The sequence below is a fragment of the Pezoporus flaviventris genome, unplaced genomic scaffold (genome assembly GCF_033815535.1).
Source record: "Pezoporus flaviventris isolate CSIRO_AGI_PZ_B2104156 unplaced genomic scaffold, CSIRO_AGI_Pfla_v1 ptg000030l, whole genome shotgun sequence".
Classification (NCBI taxonomy): Eukaryota; Metazoa; Chordata; class Aves; order Psittaciformes; family Psittacidae; genus Pezoporus; species Pezoporus flaviventris.
Window position 1 is genome coordinate 9,469,863 of NW_026892578.1, and position 20,413 is coordinate 9,490,275.

Sequence of the window (20,413 nt, forward strand, 5' to 3'; positions counted from 1 at the left end):
CCCACTTAAAAAGGCAACAGTTTGTTTCTAAGTAAACAGCTGTGGATTTTAGCATTAAGGCATTAAGACTGAAAATCCTGAACATGCAAGGTGAATGGTAAACAAGATATATGAGTCTGAGTTCATTACTGCTGACTTGCTTCTCTCCAGTAGACTGGTTTGGTTGGGAGGGGCTTTTTTTTTTTCAGATACTCAGATTGTTACAGCATACCAAGAAATTTATAAATGAACTCTTGACAAAAATTCCAAGAAAATATATTTATTTAATTTTAGCAAAGAAAACATAATAAAATAACAATTTCTTATACCCTTTTTTACAAGATTTTTTATGTTCAAACATTACAATTCTGTTACAAATTTCAATTAGTATTTAAAATTTTAGAGGACCACATTCACTGAAAAAGCCAATAACTTTTAATACTAAAAAATATACAGAGTTAGTGCAAATGTTTTATTTCTTCTGGCTAGTGCTAAGCATTCAAGTCCTTTACAATACTGCAAAGTATGTACTGGATCAGCAATATCACAAGCATGCAATTGGCACGCACAACTATTAAATCAAGTGAACAATACAGATCGTAATTTTTCATAGTTCCCAAACTCAAGTCTTCAGCTGAAGCAAAACGGATCTAAGCTTGAATCTCCTCAAAACAAGACAATTACCAGGCAAGTACAATTCCTGATTTTGACATGTTTATACAGGTCTTTGGAACGCAACCAGTACTTTCTCTGCAGAATCAGATGCAATGCCATTGTGATTTTTTATTTTTGCAAACAGGAATTGGGACAGCAATTCCTGAGATTCTGTAGGAATTGTTTTGACAGCCATCAGGTTTTGTTAATTTTCTGTGTTGCATCTACTCAAACCAGTTTTCTTTCAGTAAAAAATGAACAGCGTCATCAAATCCATTTTGGTACAACGACTCCATTTTCTTCTTGTTTGGTGGGAAAAAAGCTTGATTAAGTCTTACTAGGTTGGCCAGAGACAGCTGCAACAGAGCGAGAAGCTATAAATTAGTTTATTAAAGCAACTTATCTAGACTTGACTGTGTTGCTATCTGTTCTGTCATGTTTCATGCAGCATATGTAAAAACAAAAGTCCAGAATGGCTACATCTACACTAGTGAATTAACCATGTCCAGGTACACTGCTGAGAGCCAGGACAAACTGGCACTTAGGGTCTGAATAAACGCTAGTAAACTCACAGCATCCAAGACAGACTGCATGCCTGTAAAACTGCCCAAAGTTTCTGAAACATTTTGACTTTGGAATCATTCCTGAAGTGTCTGGCAGAGTGGTCCTGGCACATGCTAAACTTGTGCAAGGAAATATTTTGACAGTTTACTAGTGCAAACAACCACATTCTTGGGAACATTCCCAAGCAATGTTTAACATATGAGTATAAATGTAGCTTGTATCAGCAACAAATTAAGAACTACTCAGCATGTCAAGTGGTCATTTTGATGGTGTAAAAAGATTTCAAAACTTTGTTCTTAACTACAGGCGTAATTAAATTAAAACTAATGTTCATTTAATTTATTAATACTTTAGCTAAAGACTTTATTATATGCAATTCTGCAAAACAGTATCAAAATAATCTTCACTATTTGAAGTAAGCAATTATTCAAATTCTGGCACTAATAGATGGAGGAGGTTTGAGGAGACACAAAACTGTTCACATTCCAGTACCAATAAATTAAAATATACAACTCTTCATTTTATGCAAATTAAATTGCTAAAAAAAAACCAAAAAAACCTCTTAGTGCACATTTTTACAGCTCTACAAGCTAAAGGTGCTTTGAATGGAATAGTTTAAAATGTTGCCCAAGTTTCCTCACAAGTCTGCACCTGCATGACCTTAGAAGCAATGTAAATCTGCAATTAACTTTTTGTCTCTAAAATAACCTAAACTCCAGCTCATTTTTCCTCCTCTAGATGCACTAGAGTTTAGATACAAATCATGACTAAGAAATATACAGTAACCGACTGCATATTATTTAAATATATATTAAATCAGTAATCATACCTTATGACCATTTACCAAGTATTGCTATGCTTAAAATCTGTGAAACATTATAAAGATTCAGAAATTGGTCTATTTTAGTATTGCATTACATAACACTAATTTTACTCAAATTAAGAAAACATGGTAAGAACTGTCTAAAAGAAACTAAAAAAAAAAGTACCATTTTTTGTTAATCTTCATTTCTCTTTCAATGGGATTTTTTTGACAGCTAGGTCTACTGCTATTCAATATTTTCTTTCATCATGTCAAAGGAAGCAAGACTGAGGTTAAAGTTTATGAGAAGAACCTTGCAAAGACAGAAATGTCAATGATGAAAAGGAGGGCATAAAAATCATAAAAATCAGTCTTAGCTTACATTTCAGTATGCAGAAATGTTTCTATAACATCTGACTTCTGAGAAAGCACTGTGGTCACAAATGTTCACAAGCTTTCTTCAGCAATGAAGTGACAAGTCATTGCATACCATTTCAAATGTACAACTTAAACTTGTATTTTAAATTCAGTTAGAGCAGCTGATTTCAATAAGGATGAAGGGCTGTTCTGGCATTTCTCTCTCCAAGGTATTCTACAGAAGTCCTATAAACACTCTGCTTAGCCAAAACCAGCTGACACTTAAAGCAAGCCTAGATTATTTACATTTAAAAGCTTGTGATAATTTGCTCAATTTCATACTAGATCAATGTTTTTCAACCTTTCTTCTTTATTCTACATTTTCCTTCCCTTGTATTTAAGAAAAAGTTTACCCTCCATTTGCAAACCAGAAAATGCCAAAATACTACTTAAGTTGATATATAGGCACAAACCAGACACTTAAAAATAAGCATAGCCTTAACTGCACAACTACTTTTTCTTCTTATGAATTTATTTAACAAACAAGCAACTCACCATTATATCTTGTTTTGCATATTTAATATAAAGATCCACATGTCCTTTATCTTGTGGACATATATCTAAACGACCACTGAAAGGAGAAATTGTCACAGTTCTTCCAAAAGGCAAGATAGGAAGGCCATTGGTAATGCCACCATCAACCCACCTCTATTGGGAAACAGAAATATTTTAAAAGTAACCTTAGGACAGTATGATCATGACTGAATACTTCATCCTTCCTGTCCCTCCTCCACCCCACCCTTAAGAAAACTTACAAGATCCCTTCTCGGAATACCGTTAATAACTTGTGTATAATACATAAAAATCAAAGACCTGACAAAGTACACACAGAGTGTTTCATTAATGAGCATTTGACATTATGTGTAAATACATGAGGTATTTATCAAGCTACTGATAAGTCTTGTTAACCTAGTAACAAAATGCCCCAGGCAGAATTTTTTGCAACACATACATGATAACATCAGATAATAATATTACACATGAAACATATCATGAAACATATACTCCTCTAAAATATTACTCTGATGCAAATTAGGAGCTGGACAACATGTATGTTCAAGTAAAGTGATTGCAGAAACTAAACCAAAAATGACTCCTCTCTTCTCCCAGAGCCTCTTGTATTCTTATATATACAATACAAGACAGCAATAGCTGGAAAGCTGAAGGTAAAGGTGGAAAAGAGCTGAACAACTATAGCACATAAGAGGGAGCAGATAACAAGTCTGCTAAAGAAGCTGAGTATAGGAAAGAATGAGGAAGGAAAAACAAAAGCAACCAACCGAATTCTTGCAGAGCCCCACATATGAAAGACTTGGGGATACTGGCTGACAAGAAGCTTAACATGAGCAGTGTTGCGCTTGTAGCCAAGAAAGCCAACCACATCATGGGCTGCATCAAAAGGAGCATAACCAGCAGGTTTAAGGAGGCGATACTCCCCCTCTACTCTGTTCCCATGAGAGCCCACCTGCAGTACTGCGTTCAGCTCTGGGGCCCGCAACACAGGAAGGACTTGGACCTGTTGGAGCAAGTCCGGAGAAGGGCCACAAAGATGATGCGCTGGAGCACCTCTCCTGTGCAGAGAGGCTGAGAGAGCTGGGGTTCTTCAGCCTAGAGAAAGCTCAGGGGAGACCTTACAGCAGCTTTCCAGTAGCTTTACCTACAATTAACCTGGAGAGGGACTTTTTATATGAGCAAATAGCTATAGAACAAGAGGTAATGGCTTTAAACTGAAGGAGGGTAAATTTAGGTTAGATATTAGGAAGAAATTCCTCACTATGAAGGTGGCGAGGCACCAGAACAGGCTGCCCAGAGAAGCTGTGGATGCCCCATCCCTGGCAGTGTTCAAGACCAGGCTGGATGGGACTTTGAGCAATGTGGTATAGTGGGAACTGTCCCTGCCCATGGCAGGAAGGTTGGAACTAGATGACCTTTAAGGTCCTTTCTAACCCAAAGCATTCTAGGATTGTGATTCTGTGATATTTTGTGTCTAGAGGCAGTCTAGGGGCACAAGCCTGGTCTTTACACGGACCACACCCAAATTCCATTTCAGTGCAAGCCAAATGCTTCCCAAAAAGTATTCTTCCTAAAAAGAACACTGTTGCGAGCAGTTTACCCTAGGTTGTACGGACAAGCTATCAAAAAATTTGGCTATTATTTGATACCATTCCAGCAGAAGTGCACCATACTCCCGTACTTACCATGCATCATACACCTGAATATCATACTGAATTACATTTTAAAAATGCTCCCAAATGACCTGGTAATATGTATGCAAGTGACATATGTAGCACAGAGAAGATGCACATTAACTGTTCTGAAGCACATATAAGGCCAGTAGACTTCAGTAGCTAGCAGAGAGTAACCTTGACTCCATGCTGCCCTGGAATACCACCTAAGGAATAACTGAAACTAGTGTAAATGCAGACAGACTGAACACTGGCCTTTTACAGTACAGCTTCCATAAAACTTGGAATACGCTAATATGACAGGTGACCTCACAGAGTCAAATGAATATCCAGTCCATCTTACTGATTTCAGTGCTGACAATGCCTAGATCAGGAGGCTACATGTCACATATCTGGCTCTATACTGAATCCTTTAGGGCCTCCAGTACCCACTCACATAAACTCATTACTATTGCAAGAGAGATCCTAAGTTCCCACCCTGCTCTAAGTGCTGTGGACTAAGAGAATGGAAGCCATATCCATTTAACAGAAAAAAAAAAAAAAAATATCCCCAAACCACCAATGCAATGTTTTACAGAGTATGAGAAAAGTCAGTGAAGACATGCAGAACTAATCAGAACAAGTAACAATAAATGAAAACAACCTCATTCCCAAAAAATACCTTTTTTTTTAATCTCACAGAGGGTAGTAAGAAGCTTTGGGAATGACAAACAAGCTTTCAAGTAACAGAATAACCAGTTTCTGCAAAAAAACATCCATTGATTTCACTTTTGAATGCAAAGAATTAAGTTAGGCAGGAATGAGAAGTGTGCACTAGGAAGAAGCTGCAGGTGTTCCAGTAAATACTGCAATACTCTGCAAACCATAATAGCAGAGTTCATCTAATAAAATGAGTTTTAGATGAGCTTTGTACAAAACTCCAAAGCACCTTTTCAATTTCTTAATTGAAAGAAGAACACAAGAAATTTAACAATGTCATTTCTTCCCTTTAACTAATGGCAGAATGAACCCAAACATCCATGCATGACCACTACAATGCACAAACAACATACAAAGACTCCAATCAGATCATGGGAAGCTGCAAGCAACTGTCAGGCAATACTGATTTAAATCATTCCAACATTTTAGCTGATATATATTGCTGTACACATAATTCTAAAGCTGGCAAACTTTGACATAACAAACTCCAACTCCCTCTTGCTACAAACAAATACATATTGTTTTGGAGATGTTTCTTCTTTGCAGGGTTGCTGTGAGGATTATAGATGTTCTAAAGACATCATGTGGATATGTATGAGGGAGTAAAGGGAAAAGTACCATGTAGTATTTCTCAGAAAGAAAGAAATGGCTATTTTCATCTTTCTAGTTATTACAAACATACTAAACAGTCAAAATTATTCTTGAAGTATTAATATATTTATGGAAGAAAGACAAAAATATTCTTGAAGATAAATCAAGTACAGGCAACTGTGAAAAGGTTTTCTTATAGTACTGTACACCTCTGAAAACTTCATAACTGTGTGTTATAGGAAAAAAGTTTATTCTTTAATGCTTGTCCAAAGGTAAGAGATTTGAAAGTGCCTGGCAAGCATGTAATTCCGTACACACCATGAGAACAACACATATGTAAACAAGCACACATACTCCAGCAGTGTCCAATCTGCCAAGACCTTCCTTACCATTCTTTCCATTAAACAGAAAAGCAGATTGTTGGTCCTTTAAATTTCAAAAAGCATTTTAAAGTTGGTAACACAGCTTGTCATGAGAAGCATCTTTACTAAGACGTTAAGGAAACAGCTTCATGCACAGAGATCATCTCAGTCTCAGCACCCACAATTTTTGAAACAACCCATGAACAAACTCATGTTACCTTTTTCATGGTGTTAATCTACAGTATCAACAGAAACAATAACTATTCTAATAAATATAGTATTGCAGTTGTCTTCCCTTAAGATAATATAATTGCATCATAAATGAAAAATACTCTTTCACAACAAAGTTTGTAGTTACACTTAATGAAAAATTACCTCTCCTTTATATTCCACTGGCTTAATTCCTGCATACACTGGTACAAAACTACTTGCCAGCAGGACCTACAGAAAATAAATGAGAAAGAATAGAGAAAAAAAAGTGAAGAAAAGGCAGCAAAGTAATTCCGAACCATACGTATTTTCATGCATGTATACCCATATTAAATAATATGGCATTAATCAGTCAATACATTAGTTTTGCAATGCATAAATTTACATGCATTGAGATTTTGTTACCGAGTATGCTCTTTTTTCTCTAAGTGTTAATTATAAAGAAGATCTTATTTACTCTTATCTTTTCCCATCCACAAGAGTAGGGAAAGAAGGAATTCCTTCTTATTCTATTTCCTCCTTTATTTTGCTATATCTTATGATATCCTCCACTAAGGTATAGTCAATTACTAGAAAGAACATTTGCTTTACATGCATCTGAATTCCTCCTACCATTTCATATCAGATTATGTATACAATCTTGATCCAGATTTTAAAAGTGACATTCAAAAGAAGAGACGATCAGTAAAAGATATGCTTTCCAGTGACAGTTAAAATACAGTTTATATATGGTATTTAACATTATATTATATCTATTCCCCACAAGGAGCTGTAGAAAGTATTGGATTTTCAGTAACCTTTACTTTCATGATGAATTAAAGTATAAATGGTATCAATGACGAGAAGCAAAAAGACAGCAAATTGTTACAAAATTTTGAGATTATCTGTTTTACTCTCATCTACTGTAACCATTAGTTACCCTTTTGCTTTTTAAACACACTTTGCCTACAAGGTAGCACTTTAAAGACAAATGAAAGAAACACAAACACCAAAATAACTTGTAGTGGAATTTGTGAAACTGTAGGATTGAATTCTGCTTCCATCATTTATGTTATGGTTGTAGCACCACTGACAGTGTGACTATTTGAGTAAAATAGTGATTTATTGTAAAGCTAATAACATTCTCCTAAGTCTTGAGGAAACTGAAGCATTTTTATTTAAGGCAGCAATATTCAACATCATTACCTTAATGAGGTCCTCCCTGGAGGCAAAATTTGAAACCAAATGATTTTCCCCGTTTCTGGTGTTAGTGACTGACACATAAAGCCGGTTCTCAGCTATCTCATGAACATTAGGAGGAAGAATAGATTCTATGCCTTCCCTAGAGTAATGAAAATGCTTAGCGTTATTCACCATCACTATTTTAAAACCTTGCAAATATGTTAGGGGTGAAAAAGTGCTGAGAGCCCCACAGTATAGAAAAAATATGCACACTCTCCAGTTTTATTTAGAGCTTCACACATAAATGATCTTACAGATGCATTAAGATAGGTACCTAAGTGTCTTCATAAAATCATAACCAGGTGTTAAAGCACCGAAGTCCAATTTTCTAACTTCCTCTGCAAATCCATAGGCAAACTGCTTACTTTGCTGGAAATTAAAAACATTCACTATTAAGGATATTTTAATTATGGGAAGTATGTTCAACTGTGGTATCTAAAACATGCTAGCAGCTAAAACTTTAATCAAGAGAGCACTATAAGATCAGACTGAAATTCTTTTATGTGCTTGGTTTGTAATATTATATGCATAACAAAATGTTGATCCTTTATAAGAACTATTTTGTAAGAAATTTAGATCCCAAATAAAAATAATTATAACACTAATAATACTAATAACAATCCCTCATCACAAGATCACAACTTTAACAATCAAGGAAAATTAAAGGTTATTTTTCTATGCATTACTACTGCTAAACAGTCAGTTCTCTGAACCATGCCATTACAAGAATGGTCATTTATATTTCAAGTGTGAAGCCACCTTTTATTTTAAAGACTACTTCAATACTAAAACCATATACAAGATCCCCATAAGCATGTAAAATATTACAATTAACACAATTTCTTCTCACTAATGCAAAAATCATGCTACATAAGTACATACACATATATAAATACATGCTACATAAATAAATGCATATACTTATTGAATACAATACTATGAAAGCACTTAACGAATGGAATACTGTGATGGGTGATGACATACAAAGAAAAAGCATTACAGAAAACCAGACAACAGATTCCACTGCACAGAAAACTTCTTTTATACAAGATGAAATACCTAGCATTAGTGACTGCAGAAAAACAGCTTGAAGTGTGAGCCATAAGAACTCCAAAGGGAGAGTAAAGGAATTGGTAGCATCTATCTTTTAGCAATAAGATTCTGAAGCAATAAATTATGATTCAGAATGCTTAAGACTCACTATTCAGTATTTATATATATATATATTTTTTTTATCCTTTCATGCAGACTTCTCTAGTGATTTGGGGGAAGAAAAACCTAAATCCAATCTCATGCAGTTTTCTGAAATTCAATAAATATATTATGCCCTTATTTACATATATAACCACATGTTTACAGAGGAAAAGATGTCTATAGATAGATTTGGGTTCTTGGCATATTAGCTTCCTGCATGAAGGACAAATATGCTGCTAGTAACAAAATAAATGATTGATATGACCAGAGGTGAAAAAAAAAAAAGTGTGTCCTACTGAGAACTGTACAGGATTTAATGGATGGAAAACCAGGAAAGCGTTGGGGTAAGGATTAATATGAGATCATGAGCAAGCTGACTGAAGCAGTTAAACTCTGTCACATCACTTGTATGACAGAGCATTCAAGACAGGAAAGCAGTCTTTGCATCCACTTTCTCTATACGGCCTTTGAATAAATGTGTCAAAAAAAGTACATAAAGAGGCCCATACCTCTTAAAATAACAACCCCTGTAAAGATTTGCGCACATTCATTTCACATAAGTTAGATTTGCACCTTTACCCTCTGAGGTACTTGCCATTGCCAGTTCCAAGCCAATTCAAAAATATAAACTAATATATAAACCTAGTTATATGCACAAAGTATTAATCTACATTAGGCAGTTAGGCTTTTGTAGTCAGTCAGCTGCACATTCAGACACCTCATTCTCCAAATACAGAAGAAACAAAACCCCACAGAGAGGCACCTCAGAACTACTATCGTTAAACCTAAGATGATTTAATAAAGTGATGGAGCAAAAGGGAGCTGGATGAATGCAAACCTAGGTGAATGACAGGAAACTACTTTCCATATTACAAGTACTAAGAATAAATCATACCTAGACTCTCAATTCTTGCTGCCAAAAGGGACAACTTCTTACAGATATGACTGTTTTACGATTTTAGTGCTAGAAGCTTTAAACAATACATCTAAATTTAAAACAGTGAGTGAGAACATGTTTAGAAATTGTAACTACTTGTATTAAGCAAACTTGACATCAAACATGATCAAGGTACTTTTGAAATAAATACATACTTATCTATAACTTTAGAAGACTCCCTAGAATTCTCAAATCCCATGCCTTTTCAACAGTGACAAAAATTCAAGACATGACAGAAAAACATTTGCAAACTGTCATATTAGAACAGCAACATTCAAAACAAGAAATCCTCAATGGTAAAATTCTCTCCAAGATAAGGAAAGGTTGTTTTAGAGCTTTGAGACTATGATGAGATGGAGAAAATCCTAATTCTACCTTGTCTAACATAGCCATCTCTGGAGAGAGAAGGAAAAAAAAAAGGAAAACGAATTAACTGATGCAAGATGTAGATATAAAATATTTTAACTCAAGAATGTAATAATATAATTACCCTGATATGAAAAGTTAATTCTATTCAGTACAAAACACTGCCTTTACTGAAATTCCATTAGAATTAGGAAGAAATACAATACAGACTTAGTTTCCACAAAACAACGACAACAAAAAAATGTTCTAACATTTTTACTTAGAAAGATCTTCATACGTTAGACCAGGCTAGGACCAAATGGTCATTGCTCACCTAGATGCTACAATATGCAGAAAAAGTTCCCTGAACTGTTAAAAGTATAGCTGCTGTACTCACCACAAAGGAAATCAGAGGTATGCATCATACCAGACAAACTTGAAATTGAACTACTAGTCAGAGGCTACTAACATCTTAACAGAATTCAAGTAAGGTTCTCTTCACAACAGAGTGGAACTTGCCCAATACCAAATCATATAAAGAATGTACCTGGGGTGGTGGTGGAAAGAAGCCAGGGAATAACTTACTGCTGAAAGCAACAGAAGTATAGCTAATTCTGCAAGCTATGTTCATATCCCAGCAGAAACAAGCAACAAACAAACAGAAAAATCAGTGGCAAAGTGTGGTATCAGCAGGGAATATTTTTTTAACCAAATGCAATGAAAGCTTTAATAAGCGAGGCCTGGAGAAAGTTAGGTGATGCTCACTGGACTGAAACCTAAGTGTACTTAGACAAATATCTAACAGCTTTCCCTTCCCTCCCAATAATGCTGTTTATTATAATTCAAAATATTAAAGAAATAGCATTTTGGCAAGGCCTAGTCCTCTATGAAAGTCACTACAGGCACTTCAGGAGGACAAACTATGGGGAAAACCAACCAAACAAAAATGAAAGCTAATGCTCTCCCCACAGAACCTGTAATAGAGTTGTCATCAAATATAACTTTGCTGTCTCTACATGATGCCATATTCACAGTGAGAAAAGAGTGGCATCTCTGGAGAAAAAAGGCACAAAATGCTACAATGATATAATGGGGCTACTGCTGTTACACTGTGAATGGTACTTAGTGAAAAGGAGGTGCACAAGCCAATTCTTGTACTGGCTAATGAAGCACAGTCAGGAAGGAAAAAATTGAGCCAGTGTGTGGTGTTCTTTGACTTTATGAAGATACATTCAATCTACCATTTTCATCTCCTTTCACAAAAAAAAAGGAAAGGATAGTGCTATTCATTTGCATAACAAAGCCTAACTCTAGCCAAGACCACAATGATTAACTTTGTAATGGACAAGGATTAAGTACACACAGACTCTGGTATATTAACGTATATCTGGCTGCATACAACTGAACATTCACACACATTATATTTACATAGCCTAAAATACAAGTTTCCTATGACAGGTTTTTTTTTTTCCATAAAGAAATACTTGCTTCGTAAACAGTTCTGCCCACTAGTCAACAGATTTTGTTTATAAAAACATATACACAAGTCCTGGTCCTTTACAGCGATTAAAGCAAGAACCAAAATACTTTTAAAAAATTAATGGTAGATGATATATCAAAAATATCCTTGAAAATTATCATGTTCTATACCTACGAGTTTATTAATTTACCTCTATATTTTCTGGTACTGCTAATAAGACAGTGGCAGCCAGTGATCCCGCAGAAGCTCCCGCAAAAGCTTTCACCTCTTTCAGTAACTTCTTACCATGCTTGTAAAAAGCAGCTGCTGCCCCCAAGTGGTAAATACCCAGAAAACCACAAGCTGCAAATGACAGATTGATGTGTTTCATTTTTGCTGTGGAGATAAAGTTTCACAGTCGGAAAAAGGATCAGTTAATTTTATCTTATAATATACATCTATTCTTTTCGTACAGAACATATAATATACTACATCTAAATAACAAACAGCAATTTATTTAAGAAAAGTAAAAACTTTTGATTACTAAATACATCGAACAAGTAGCATTTAGTTCCAAAATTGGAAACAACCCTAAATTACTCCTTGGGACAAATCCCTTTTTCAATCAAGAAATAAATATACACATATACATATATATATATATACACACATATATATACACAAAATTTCATCTAATTTGTCAAAGAAATACAAAGCAAAGGTAGCTACTCAGAAGCGGTAAAAGAATGCCACTGCAGAGCAAACACGGTTAGTCATCTACAGTCAAAGTCAAATTATAAAACTGATGGCTACTGTGTCATCACACTCCCCTTACACATACACAGCCCTGAACCCAATATAATTCTGTAAAGAAGTAGCTTGTTTCCTGCACCTTTGGAACTCATTTGCTTAGTAATATTATTAGTAATCATTAATAGACAAATTCTTAGAATCATTTCTTATTTAAAAAAGAAAAAAGAAAGCCCACAACATATTGTTGCTACTATTAAAATAAGAAATAAAAAATATTAAGCAAAATATAAAGTACTAAATGCAGGAAAACATATTCTGAAGGGGTCAAGAATATAGTAATTTAAAATTAACAAAACACAAATAGAAGCATAAATTCAGATAATTAGGGACGGTTTACTAAAAAGAATAACATATGATGCTGTATATTTTTTAGCTCTTGTTTCTGCAAATAACTACAATTATGAGAGCAAGATATTCCACAGATTATATTGTACAGATATACAGGATATTGGACAGATTATCTTCGTTTTAAATCAAAAATAGACACCTAGTCTATCTGGGTACATATCAACATGAATAGGACAAAAAAAAAAAAGTTGGTCACTCAGGAATATACTCGATTTTATTGGTTTGTAATAAGACAGCTGATGAGATGTTTCTTTTGGAAATAATCTACAGACACTGTGGTATCTGTTCTCACGAAGAGAGGCAAACGTACAGAAACAGAATTTGGTTTAAGTTGCCTAATCAGCACAGAGATGAGAGGTGCAGGAAAGGTTAGGATAAGAAACAGGTTTCAAGAACACTAGAAGAGAAGACATACTAAACTGCTAAACCAAACTAGTCACCCATAACATTGTCTCCTTTGAGAACACAGGCAGAATTAGTCTCGAGGAGAAAAGACAACGTACAAAGAATCGTGCCTCGCCTATACCACCCAAGGAGACCTTTCACTGTGCTTTTTGCAACTGGATTTGCCTATCCCACATTGGCCTCTTTAGTCATCAAGGCTCTTGTAGTAAGCGTGGGTAAAGCCCTTCCCAAATCTTCGTTCGTGAAGTCAAGCCATCAATGAATCAATTATTAAAATGCAACAATGTCTCAGTGACAGGGAATACTGTAATGTTTAGTGCATTATCATTTTGCTAAAACACTATACTATCATAAGGCAGTTTATAGACTGTGCTTTACCCCCTTTACACTGAAAACCCTTGCACATCCACTTACAAGTAGGAATACCTGTAAAGCATCTTACACATTTGTACTGATAGAAAGGACTTGAGGTCGACTCTTGCTATGACAATGACAGGCATTTGCAATGAAGTAAATGCTAAATCATGTTGCTAATTTTACAAAGAAAGGATCTTTTAATCTAAATAAAAATCACTGTACTGCAGAGAAGATAAAAGTTTACTCAAGATTTTACTGGAAAACAATAAACATAACTCTACTTTGAGGGGTTTTTTTTTCAGTCAAGTGCCAGGAAACTAAAACAGACTTTGAAGTATGATTCCATGATGTGCTTCCTTTCAGGCTAGCTAAACTCTCAGGAGTTTAATGAACTGCTGCAGCTGTTTCCATGCCTTCTACAAATTAGGAGCAAAGATACATTTGCATCATGGGCCACTCTGACAAGAAGGTGAACTTGGTCAAAGCAACTGCACTATTAGGTATGAAGAAACACAAGCATGGAAAAATTAACTCCCATTTTTTTTCCAAAAAGATTTCAGTCTCAAGACACTACTAATAGTAAACATTATATAAAATAAGGACCATATTTATGTAGTTGATTGGTCAGAAAATAAGCAAAGTAAGAGTTCACAGATCGCAAGAATTACATCTACAGGACTTACGAAATATAATTTTAAGATAATGGGTAGGATACGGTTATGTAAATAAAACCAAGCATATATATGCTTATGTCCATGCACATCTTCTGAACTTCCTACAAGGCTCATCCACAAAGCATTCCAAAAGGTTATCTCTCTCTACTGTAAGATAATTAGATGTTCACAAAAAAAAAACAACAACACAAAAGCCCAAGCCAAACAAAACACACCAAAAGATGAAAACTAAAGCATACTTACACTAAGAAATTTAAGATTAAATAAAAAAACCCACAACAGATCAGAACAAAAACTACTGCAAATATACTGACTAAAGTCAGATGTCCGCTCCTGTTTTTACAACACTTCATGAGGAAATTTCATTTTCTGATGAGTTTTATTCCTAATTACCAGTTATTGTGAGTAACTGCTGTTCTCTTGAGTGTCTGGATACATGGCATTCATTTTTTAAATGAGAGTTAATTCTTAATACTTAGATCCCATACTTCTCGCTCTTTATTCCCCTACCCAAGAGACAGAAAGAGATTATTCAGTGAGTATTCACATCAGTAGCTTGACTGACAGAAGGATTCAGGGAGAGATAAGCATGCAAAAAGAAAAAAATAACACTAGGATTTCAAGTCAAGAAATACTGTTAAAGAATACTGTCAGTCTTGTACTCTATTTAGACTAATTTCAAGTCCAAAAAGATGAAGTGAAAGCAACCCAAACAGCAGTTAAAAGTCCTCAACCTTTTTTTTTTTCTTACCTCTCCTGCTCCTCCCCCCCCCAGTAGAAGTACTTGATCCACTGGATTTGTATGACACACAATACGGCACTGTTTTACAGGTCTCCCAAGAGGACTTCAAATCAAAAGTAACAACAGTTTAGTTGCATTATCAAGGCACTACATTTTTATTAATTGGAATCAGCTCCCAGGTCTATGTTATGTATGTCACATATATATGAAATTTAAAAATACTTCAGTACAAATGTTAATTGGCAGATTACATTCATGTTCAAATGACAGATCCAGCTGTTACATCTAGCTGCATGACTGAGAAACAGGTTTTGCACATACTTGTAATGACACTATGACTGGGTAAATAGTGAGAAGTAAAAAAAAATAAAACACTGAGTTATAGCATAATTCAGGAGGTCTGCTGCCCAAACCTTCTGCTCAAAACAAGGCCAGCTATCAGATCAAACTGGCTCAGGGCTTGCACTATGCATCTGCCTGCAGGGAGGTTCTGTACATTGCATTGAAGGCCGGTTAAAACAAATCTGTAACAAAGCACTAACCTACAAAGATCATACAGATGAGTAAAAATTGTGGTTCCATAAGAAACTACCTACATGACAGATGCAGCTAAGCAATGTCACTTCACCTTGCAAAGGAATCTGAGTAGAAGATAAGAAAGCAGGCATTACAGCAATAAATAGAAAACCAATGTACACCCTTTTATGAGAATACAAACTTTCCCTTTTCTTTTGATTCCTGCAAATACATTATGGCAACACTTGATTTGCAAGTTAGAACGGTGAATTTCAGAGACAGTATGATTCAGAAGTGTCTTTTGCTTTGATAATCTAGGTAGACCTCTTCTGATCAAAACGAATAGTTGGGTTATAACAATTCCCAAGAGGACATGCAGAGAAATTGAACTAAGTCTACAGGATGACTATTCCCCTGCAGATTTCTTACAGACTACCAGAAATAGGAGCATAGTCACATCTGGACATAGGCCATTTTTTCAGCTGCCTGAGCCAACAGCAGAAATCTTGCTATCTTAGAAATGCTTTGAAACACCTGCTCCACAGGACTTCAGAACAAATACTCCTGGATGGTTCAGTGTAAGTTCTGACCATTAAAGATATTATCTATTAACTCAAAGTTATCATATTGCCATGTCTTAGGAAAAACTGTCAACGAAACTTAAAAGATGCATAAGTACATTTCAGCTGGACAGTGCACACTGTAAAGTTCTGTCATAAATATGACATAGCAATAGCACAGAGCAACTGCTTTTGCTACTGCTTTTAGAAAACATTGTCATTTTAACCAAGTAGATAGATACGCTTCTGTTGTATCCAAGAAAAAAAAATAGAAGAATAAGAAAAGAGAAGTAAAAGAAGAATCCAGAAGGACGCTGGTCCTGCTCAATCTCATTACTTTACAGATAATGCAGGAGCATTCAGGAATAAACATAAACCTTAGACTTCTATTTAAAAGATTCTCACATCTGTGAAAACAACAACAAAAAAATATGCTGCTGATTAAAAATACACCAGGGAGGGAGTAACAGATGGGGGAGCAGGGGAACATTTTTGGCTTACTCAGCAGTATCTTTCATTTGCAATGCAAAACTAAAAGAGAACGTATGTAAGGAGACAAGCCTGTACAGCAGAATTACGACACAGTACAATACAGCTTTTTCAGAATAGGTACTCTCTTCCTAATTGTCATGCACAAGAAATAGCACAGCAGTTTCTCATACTGCTGTTTCCTGAGCAATATAATGATATAAAGAGCACAGGATCTCAGCGTCTTAACCAATCATAACGACCTCCCTGTCATCTCATTTGTAAATAAAAGCTGAAAATGCCCAAAGCAACTGACTAAAACATCTTTATAAACAAAAATTAAATATGCACAGAATGTGAATGACCAAGCACCCTGAAGCACAGGAACTAAAATATGTGACGCATAACAGCACGTTTGAGGATTAGTTATTAGCTAGGAATGATAAAACAACCAAAATTACAGAAAGAACTGTTTAGTTAGGCAGCACTGCTAAAATAAAGGTTATAATTGTAATGACTAATTTATCTGAATCAGAAATCACCACTCACACAAGAATGTCCAATTTTTTTCACATTTATAACAGAAAAAGAAACGTTCACTAGCATCACAGATCATTCATAGCCTTTACGAATACTCAAGAAGTATTCAGTAAAGAATACTTCAGTCACATGGAATAAGCATTGAAAAAGTGTGATGACATTGAAGAAAAAAAAAATAATCAATACAAAATAATCAGTACACTATGTAATCAGCCATTAAGACATTTAGGAAAAATACACAGGTCCTTTTAACTAGAAAAATTGTGTATAAGCCCCTTAAAAGGATTTGTGAGTTAATCCTTGTGATTGTTTAGAGTAAAAAAATAAACACATTGCATGATACAAAGATTTCAAATTAAGAGTTTAGACCATCTTGATTATTAATACAAGTCTAGAGAGGACAGGGAAGGCTGTTCCTTCTTAAGAAGATGGCAGCAAAAGGCTCAATACCTTCTAATGAATGTTGGCTTCTATCGCACACTCCACTGGGACTTTTTCCAGCATCTATTTTAGTTTCTTCTGCACTTGTAGCCATTCCCATATCTACTACTGATTGTTTATCATTCATCTTTGAAACCTATAATCATACAGTCAAATATTACTATTAAAAACAGAAAACCAGGAAGATATAGGATAAACATTATTTATCCCCAAACAGATCAACAGTCAATTAAAATAGTTGTAAAACCATCTAGATGGTTCTCAATTGCTTAGCCCCCCTAAATAGTTGACACCAGAGTGTTCCACTATTTATACAGGCAGAAATTTATATTTTAAAGAGGAACTTAATTAGACATCTAGAAAAACACTGCTACTTGAAACTCTCAAAGTCAAATTAGCCTTCATTTGGTGTCCTTTCCCATTGTTTTTGTTTATATCCACAGTTTTTTTGTTTTCTGGGTTTTCTTTTTTCTTGTTTTTTTTTTTGTTTTTTGTGGGGTTTTGTTTTTAACGACCAGACTCTTATGCTTTTATCCTCCCTTACCAACCCAATAAAAATTGACCTTCCCCTCCCACTCCCCACTTTTTTGTTCAACATTGCCTTAGTAAAGTTTACAGAGCTCTGGTCCTATACTTCATCAAATGGCTATCACTCTAACTAATAAGCCTGCCAGATATAGTGCAGTATTGCCTGAAGTACAATTTTTTAAAAAATTAGTATTTCCCTTTAACTTAGAACTGTCAGACAAAAAACATCCTTCTGAAACACTTGTTCTCCTGCAACTTGCTGCTGACAAGCCCTCTACCTTGATATACTAAAGGTATCTTCACTTCATAAATAAGGCTGCAAGGTCAAAAGCTTAGCTCTGCAGATTTCTCAAGGAAATTATATTATCACTGTATTGATGCTCATCACTTATACCTACAGCCTCACAAAAATACTTACTTGGAATTGAACTTTGTTACAGGGTGCTCTTACAGTGCGACAGTTCAGAATTCCAATCCAGAACTGCTGAGTTTTTGGTAGTGTACAACTACATGATCTGTTTTTTTTCAACTGAAGCAACAGTATTTGAGCACTACAAAGACTTTTAACAGTCCACATTTTCTTAAAAGTGACCTCTGGATCCAGATGATGTGGTACCTAAACTGATACTCTTAGAAGCTGTTTCACCATGAAGTTACAAAGTAAGTATCGATGAGCTTGGACACCATTGCCAAACACAGTAGAAACTTTCTTCTAAACATAATCTGTTTAAAAACATTAAGGAAAAAAACAAAACAAAATTTAAGAATAGTTGAAAGGTAATTGCACACCAAGGCCCTGATATTGTAACAAGATCCTCTTCACAAACACTTTATTTAAAACACAGATGTATCAACAGTTGATTCACTTGACAGTGAAATAGTTCTAAGCAGAACTTTTGTTCAGTATCCATCTGGCACTGTGTTCTTCACCACTAACCATGAATTCAGTTGTTCATTTCAGAAACAGGAAGGACTAATATTGCTAGCAACACAAGGAACAAGCAAATGAACTGTGCCTTATGATTAACAATGTGGATACTGTGCTCCCTCTACCTCAGCTGAAAAATGTGCAACGAGTGTTCCAGCAAACTCAAACCAATAGCTCACAAAAACAAAGTGCGGGTGTCAAGATCCTAGTAAGAAAAACTCAAGCACTCTGGCTGATAGAAGACAAGCCTTGGAATCTTCCATTCTACAAGGATATCCTAGTAGCGACTTACAAATCAAATACAAGTCTGCTTTAAACCCAGCAAGACCTTGACCATAAAGAGTAACATATGCAAATTAAGTTTTTCAGATGAAAAACAAGTTACTGCCCTTACCATGAGTGCAAAGAAACCCAGTGCGCTTCTGCACAGGTGAGGTCTCAGGTGTACTTATCAACTTCAAACTGAATCCCGACTAAGTGAGTTTAAAGTTTTCTGCTTCGTCCTGTGCGCCATGAGAACAGGCCTGGAATGCAACTCGATTCCCCCAAACACACACTGTTGTTCAGTAAACAACGGGTACAAACAAGCAAAACACAGCAGAAACCCTGAGACATTTTTAAACGTCACATGACAGCCGAAGCGAACACAGCACTAAGTCACCGCGCCTTTTAAACTTGTAAACTTAGCAACCGAAGGACGATTTTTAAGAGGGCCACATCCCTTCAAATTTCCAGCTCACCCCCAGCCTCTCCCAGCCTCCCTTCCCGGAGGCTCCAGCCCCAGACCCTCCCGGGGGTCTACAGTGAAACCTGCGAGCCACATCCCCGGCACCAGGACCCAGACCGAACCAGAGCGGCCGCACGTCCCTCCACGACGACCAGGGAAGCAGGTCCGCGGGGAGCCGCAGAACCCACGAACGCTTACAACCTCCGCTAAGGGGGTGCGCGACGGGTGCCGGGCGGCTCCAAAAGGGCCCAAGCCCAACCCTGAAGTGCCCAACCTCTGCACCCAGGAGCGCACCCTGTCCACGGGTGGCTTTATCCTCGGGAGACGGCGAGGGCCTCCCCCGCTGCGCTGCCTTCCCCGGCTACGGCGACAGCGCTGGCTCCGTGAGCTGCAGCGGGGAGTACGAAAGGGCGCCCACGGAGCCTGAGGAAGCCAAGCGGCGGGGGGGGGGGGGGGGGAAGGGAGGGAGTACAGCCTTCCCCATGCTGCTGCTCCTACGCGCGTGCGCAGCGCGGGGCAGCCCGGCACGACAGTCAGCGTGTGAGGGGGACGGAGGAGATGAGCAGTTACGTCCCTCGAGGGGACCTTGTGGGCTGTTCCAGTTGGGGTGGCCTCTTTCCGCCGTGCCCACAGGTGCTGGGTGAGGCAGCGTGCCTGCCTAGGCTGGCCACCTCCTTCTCCTGCTCCGGGGCCTCCCGAGGGAGGGAGGCCCGCCGGGTGCCTTTCTGCCTGACTCACGACACCAC

General features: G+C 36.6%; 1 protein-coding gene across 7 annotated transcripts; it reads right to left on the reverse strand.

Annotated features, from left to right (window-relative positions):
- Positions 1 to 243: 243 nt before the first annotated feature.
- Positions 244 to 20,018, reverse strand: PNPLA4 (patatin like phospholipase domain containing 4). 7 transcript variants are annotated; one of them, XM_061459865.1, is made up of 9 exons: positions 19,942 to 20,018; positions 18,431 to 18,735; positions 17,494 to 17,620; positions 11,832 to 12,016; positions 7,960 to 8,054; positions 7,650 to 7,785; positions 6,630 to 6,695; positions 2,912 to 3,064; positions 244 to 935 (listed from the first exon to the last, which is right to left on the reverse strand). In XM_061459865.1, exons 2-9 carry the CDS (start codon positions 18,587 to 18,589, stop codon positions 858 to 860), a joined length of 999 nt encoding a protein of 332 aa, XP_061315849.1. In that variant the 5' UTR covers positions 18,590 to 18,735; positions 19,942 to 20,018; the 3' UTR covers positions 244 to 857. The 7 variants fall into 7 exon arrangements, with proteins under 7 accessions (XP_061315849.1, XP_061315847.1, XP_061315848.1 ...); XM_061459863.1 differs by having other exon boundaries at positions 244 to 989; positions 19,942 to 20,017; XM_061459864.1 differs by lacking the exon at positions 19,942 to 20,018 and having other exon boundaries at positions 244 to 989; positions 18,431 to 19,302.
- Positions 20,019 to 20,413: the final 395 nt, after the last annotated feature.

Coding starts and splice junctions, on each gene's coding strand:
- PNPLA4 (XM_061459863.1), bottom strand. CDS start 18,589: ATGTGGACTGTTAAAAGTCTTTGTAGTGCTCAAATACTGTTGCTTCAG. Junction 12,017..17,493: donor AAGCCAACATTCATTAGAAG/GTATTGAGCCTT, acceptor TTATCTCCACAG/CAAAAATGAAACACATCAAT. Junction 6,696..7,649: donor CCAGGGAGGACCTCATTAAG/GTAATGATGTTG, acceptor TATTTTCTGTAG/GTCCTGCTGGCAAGTAGTTT.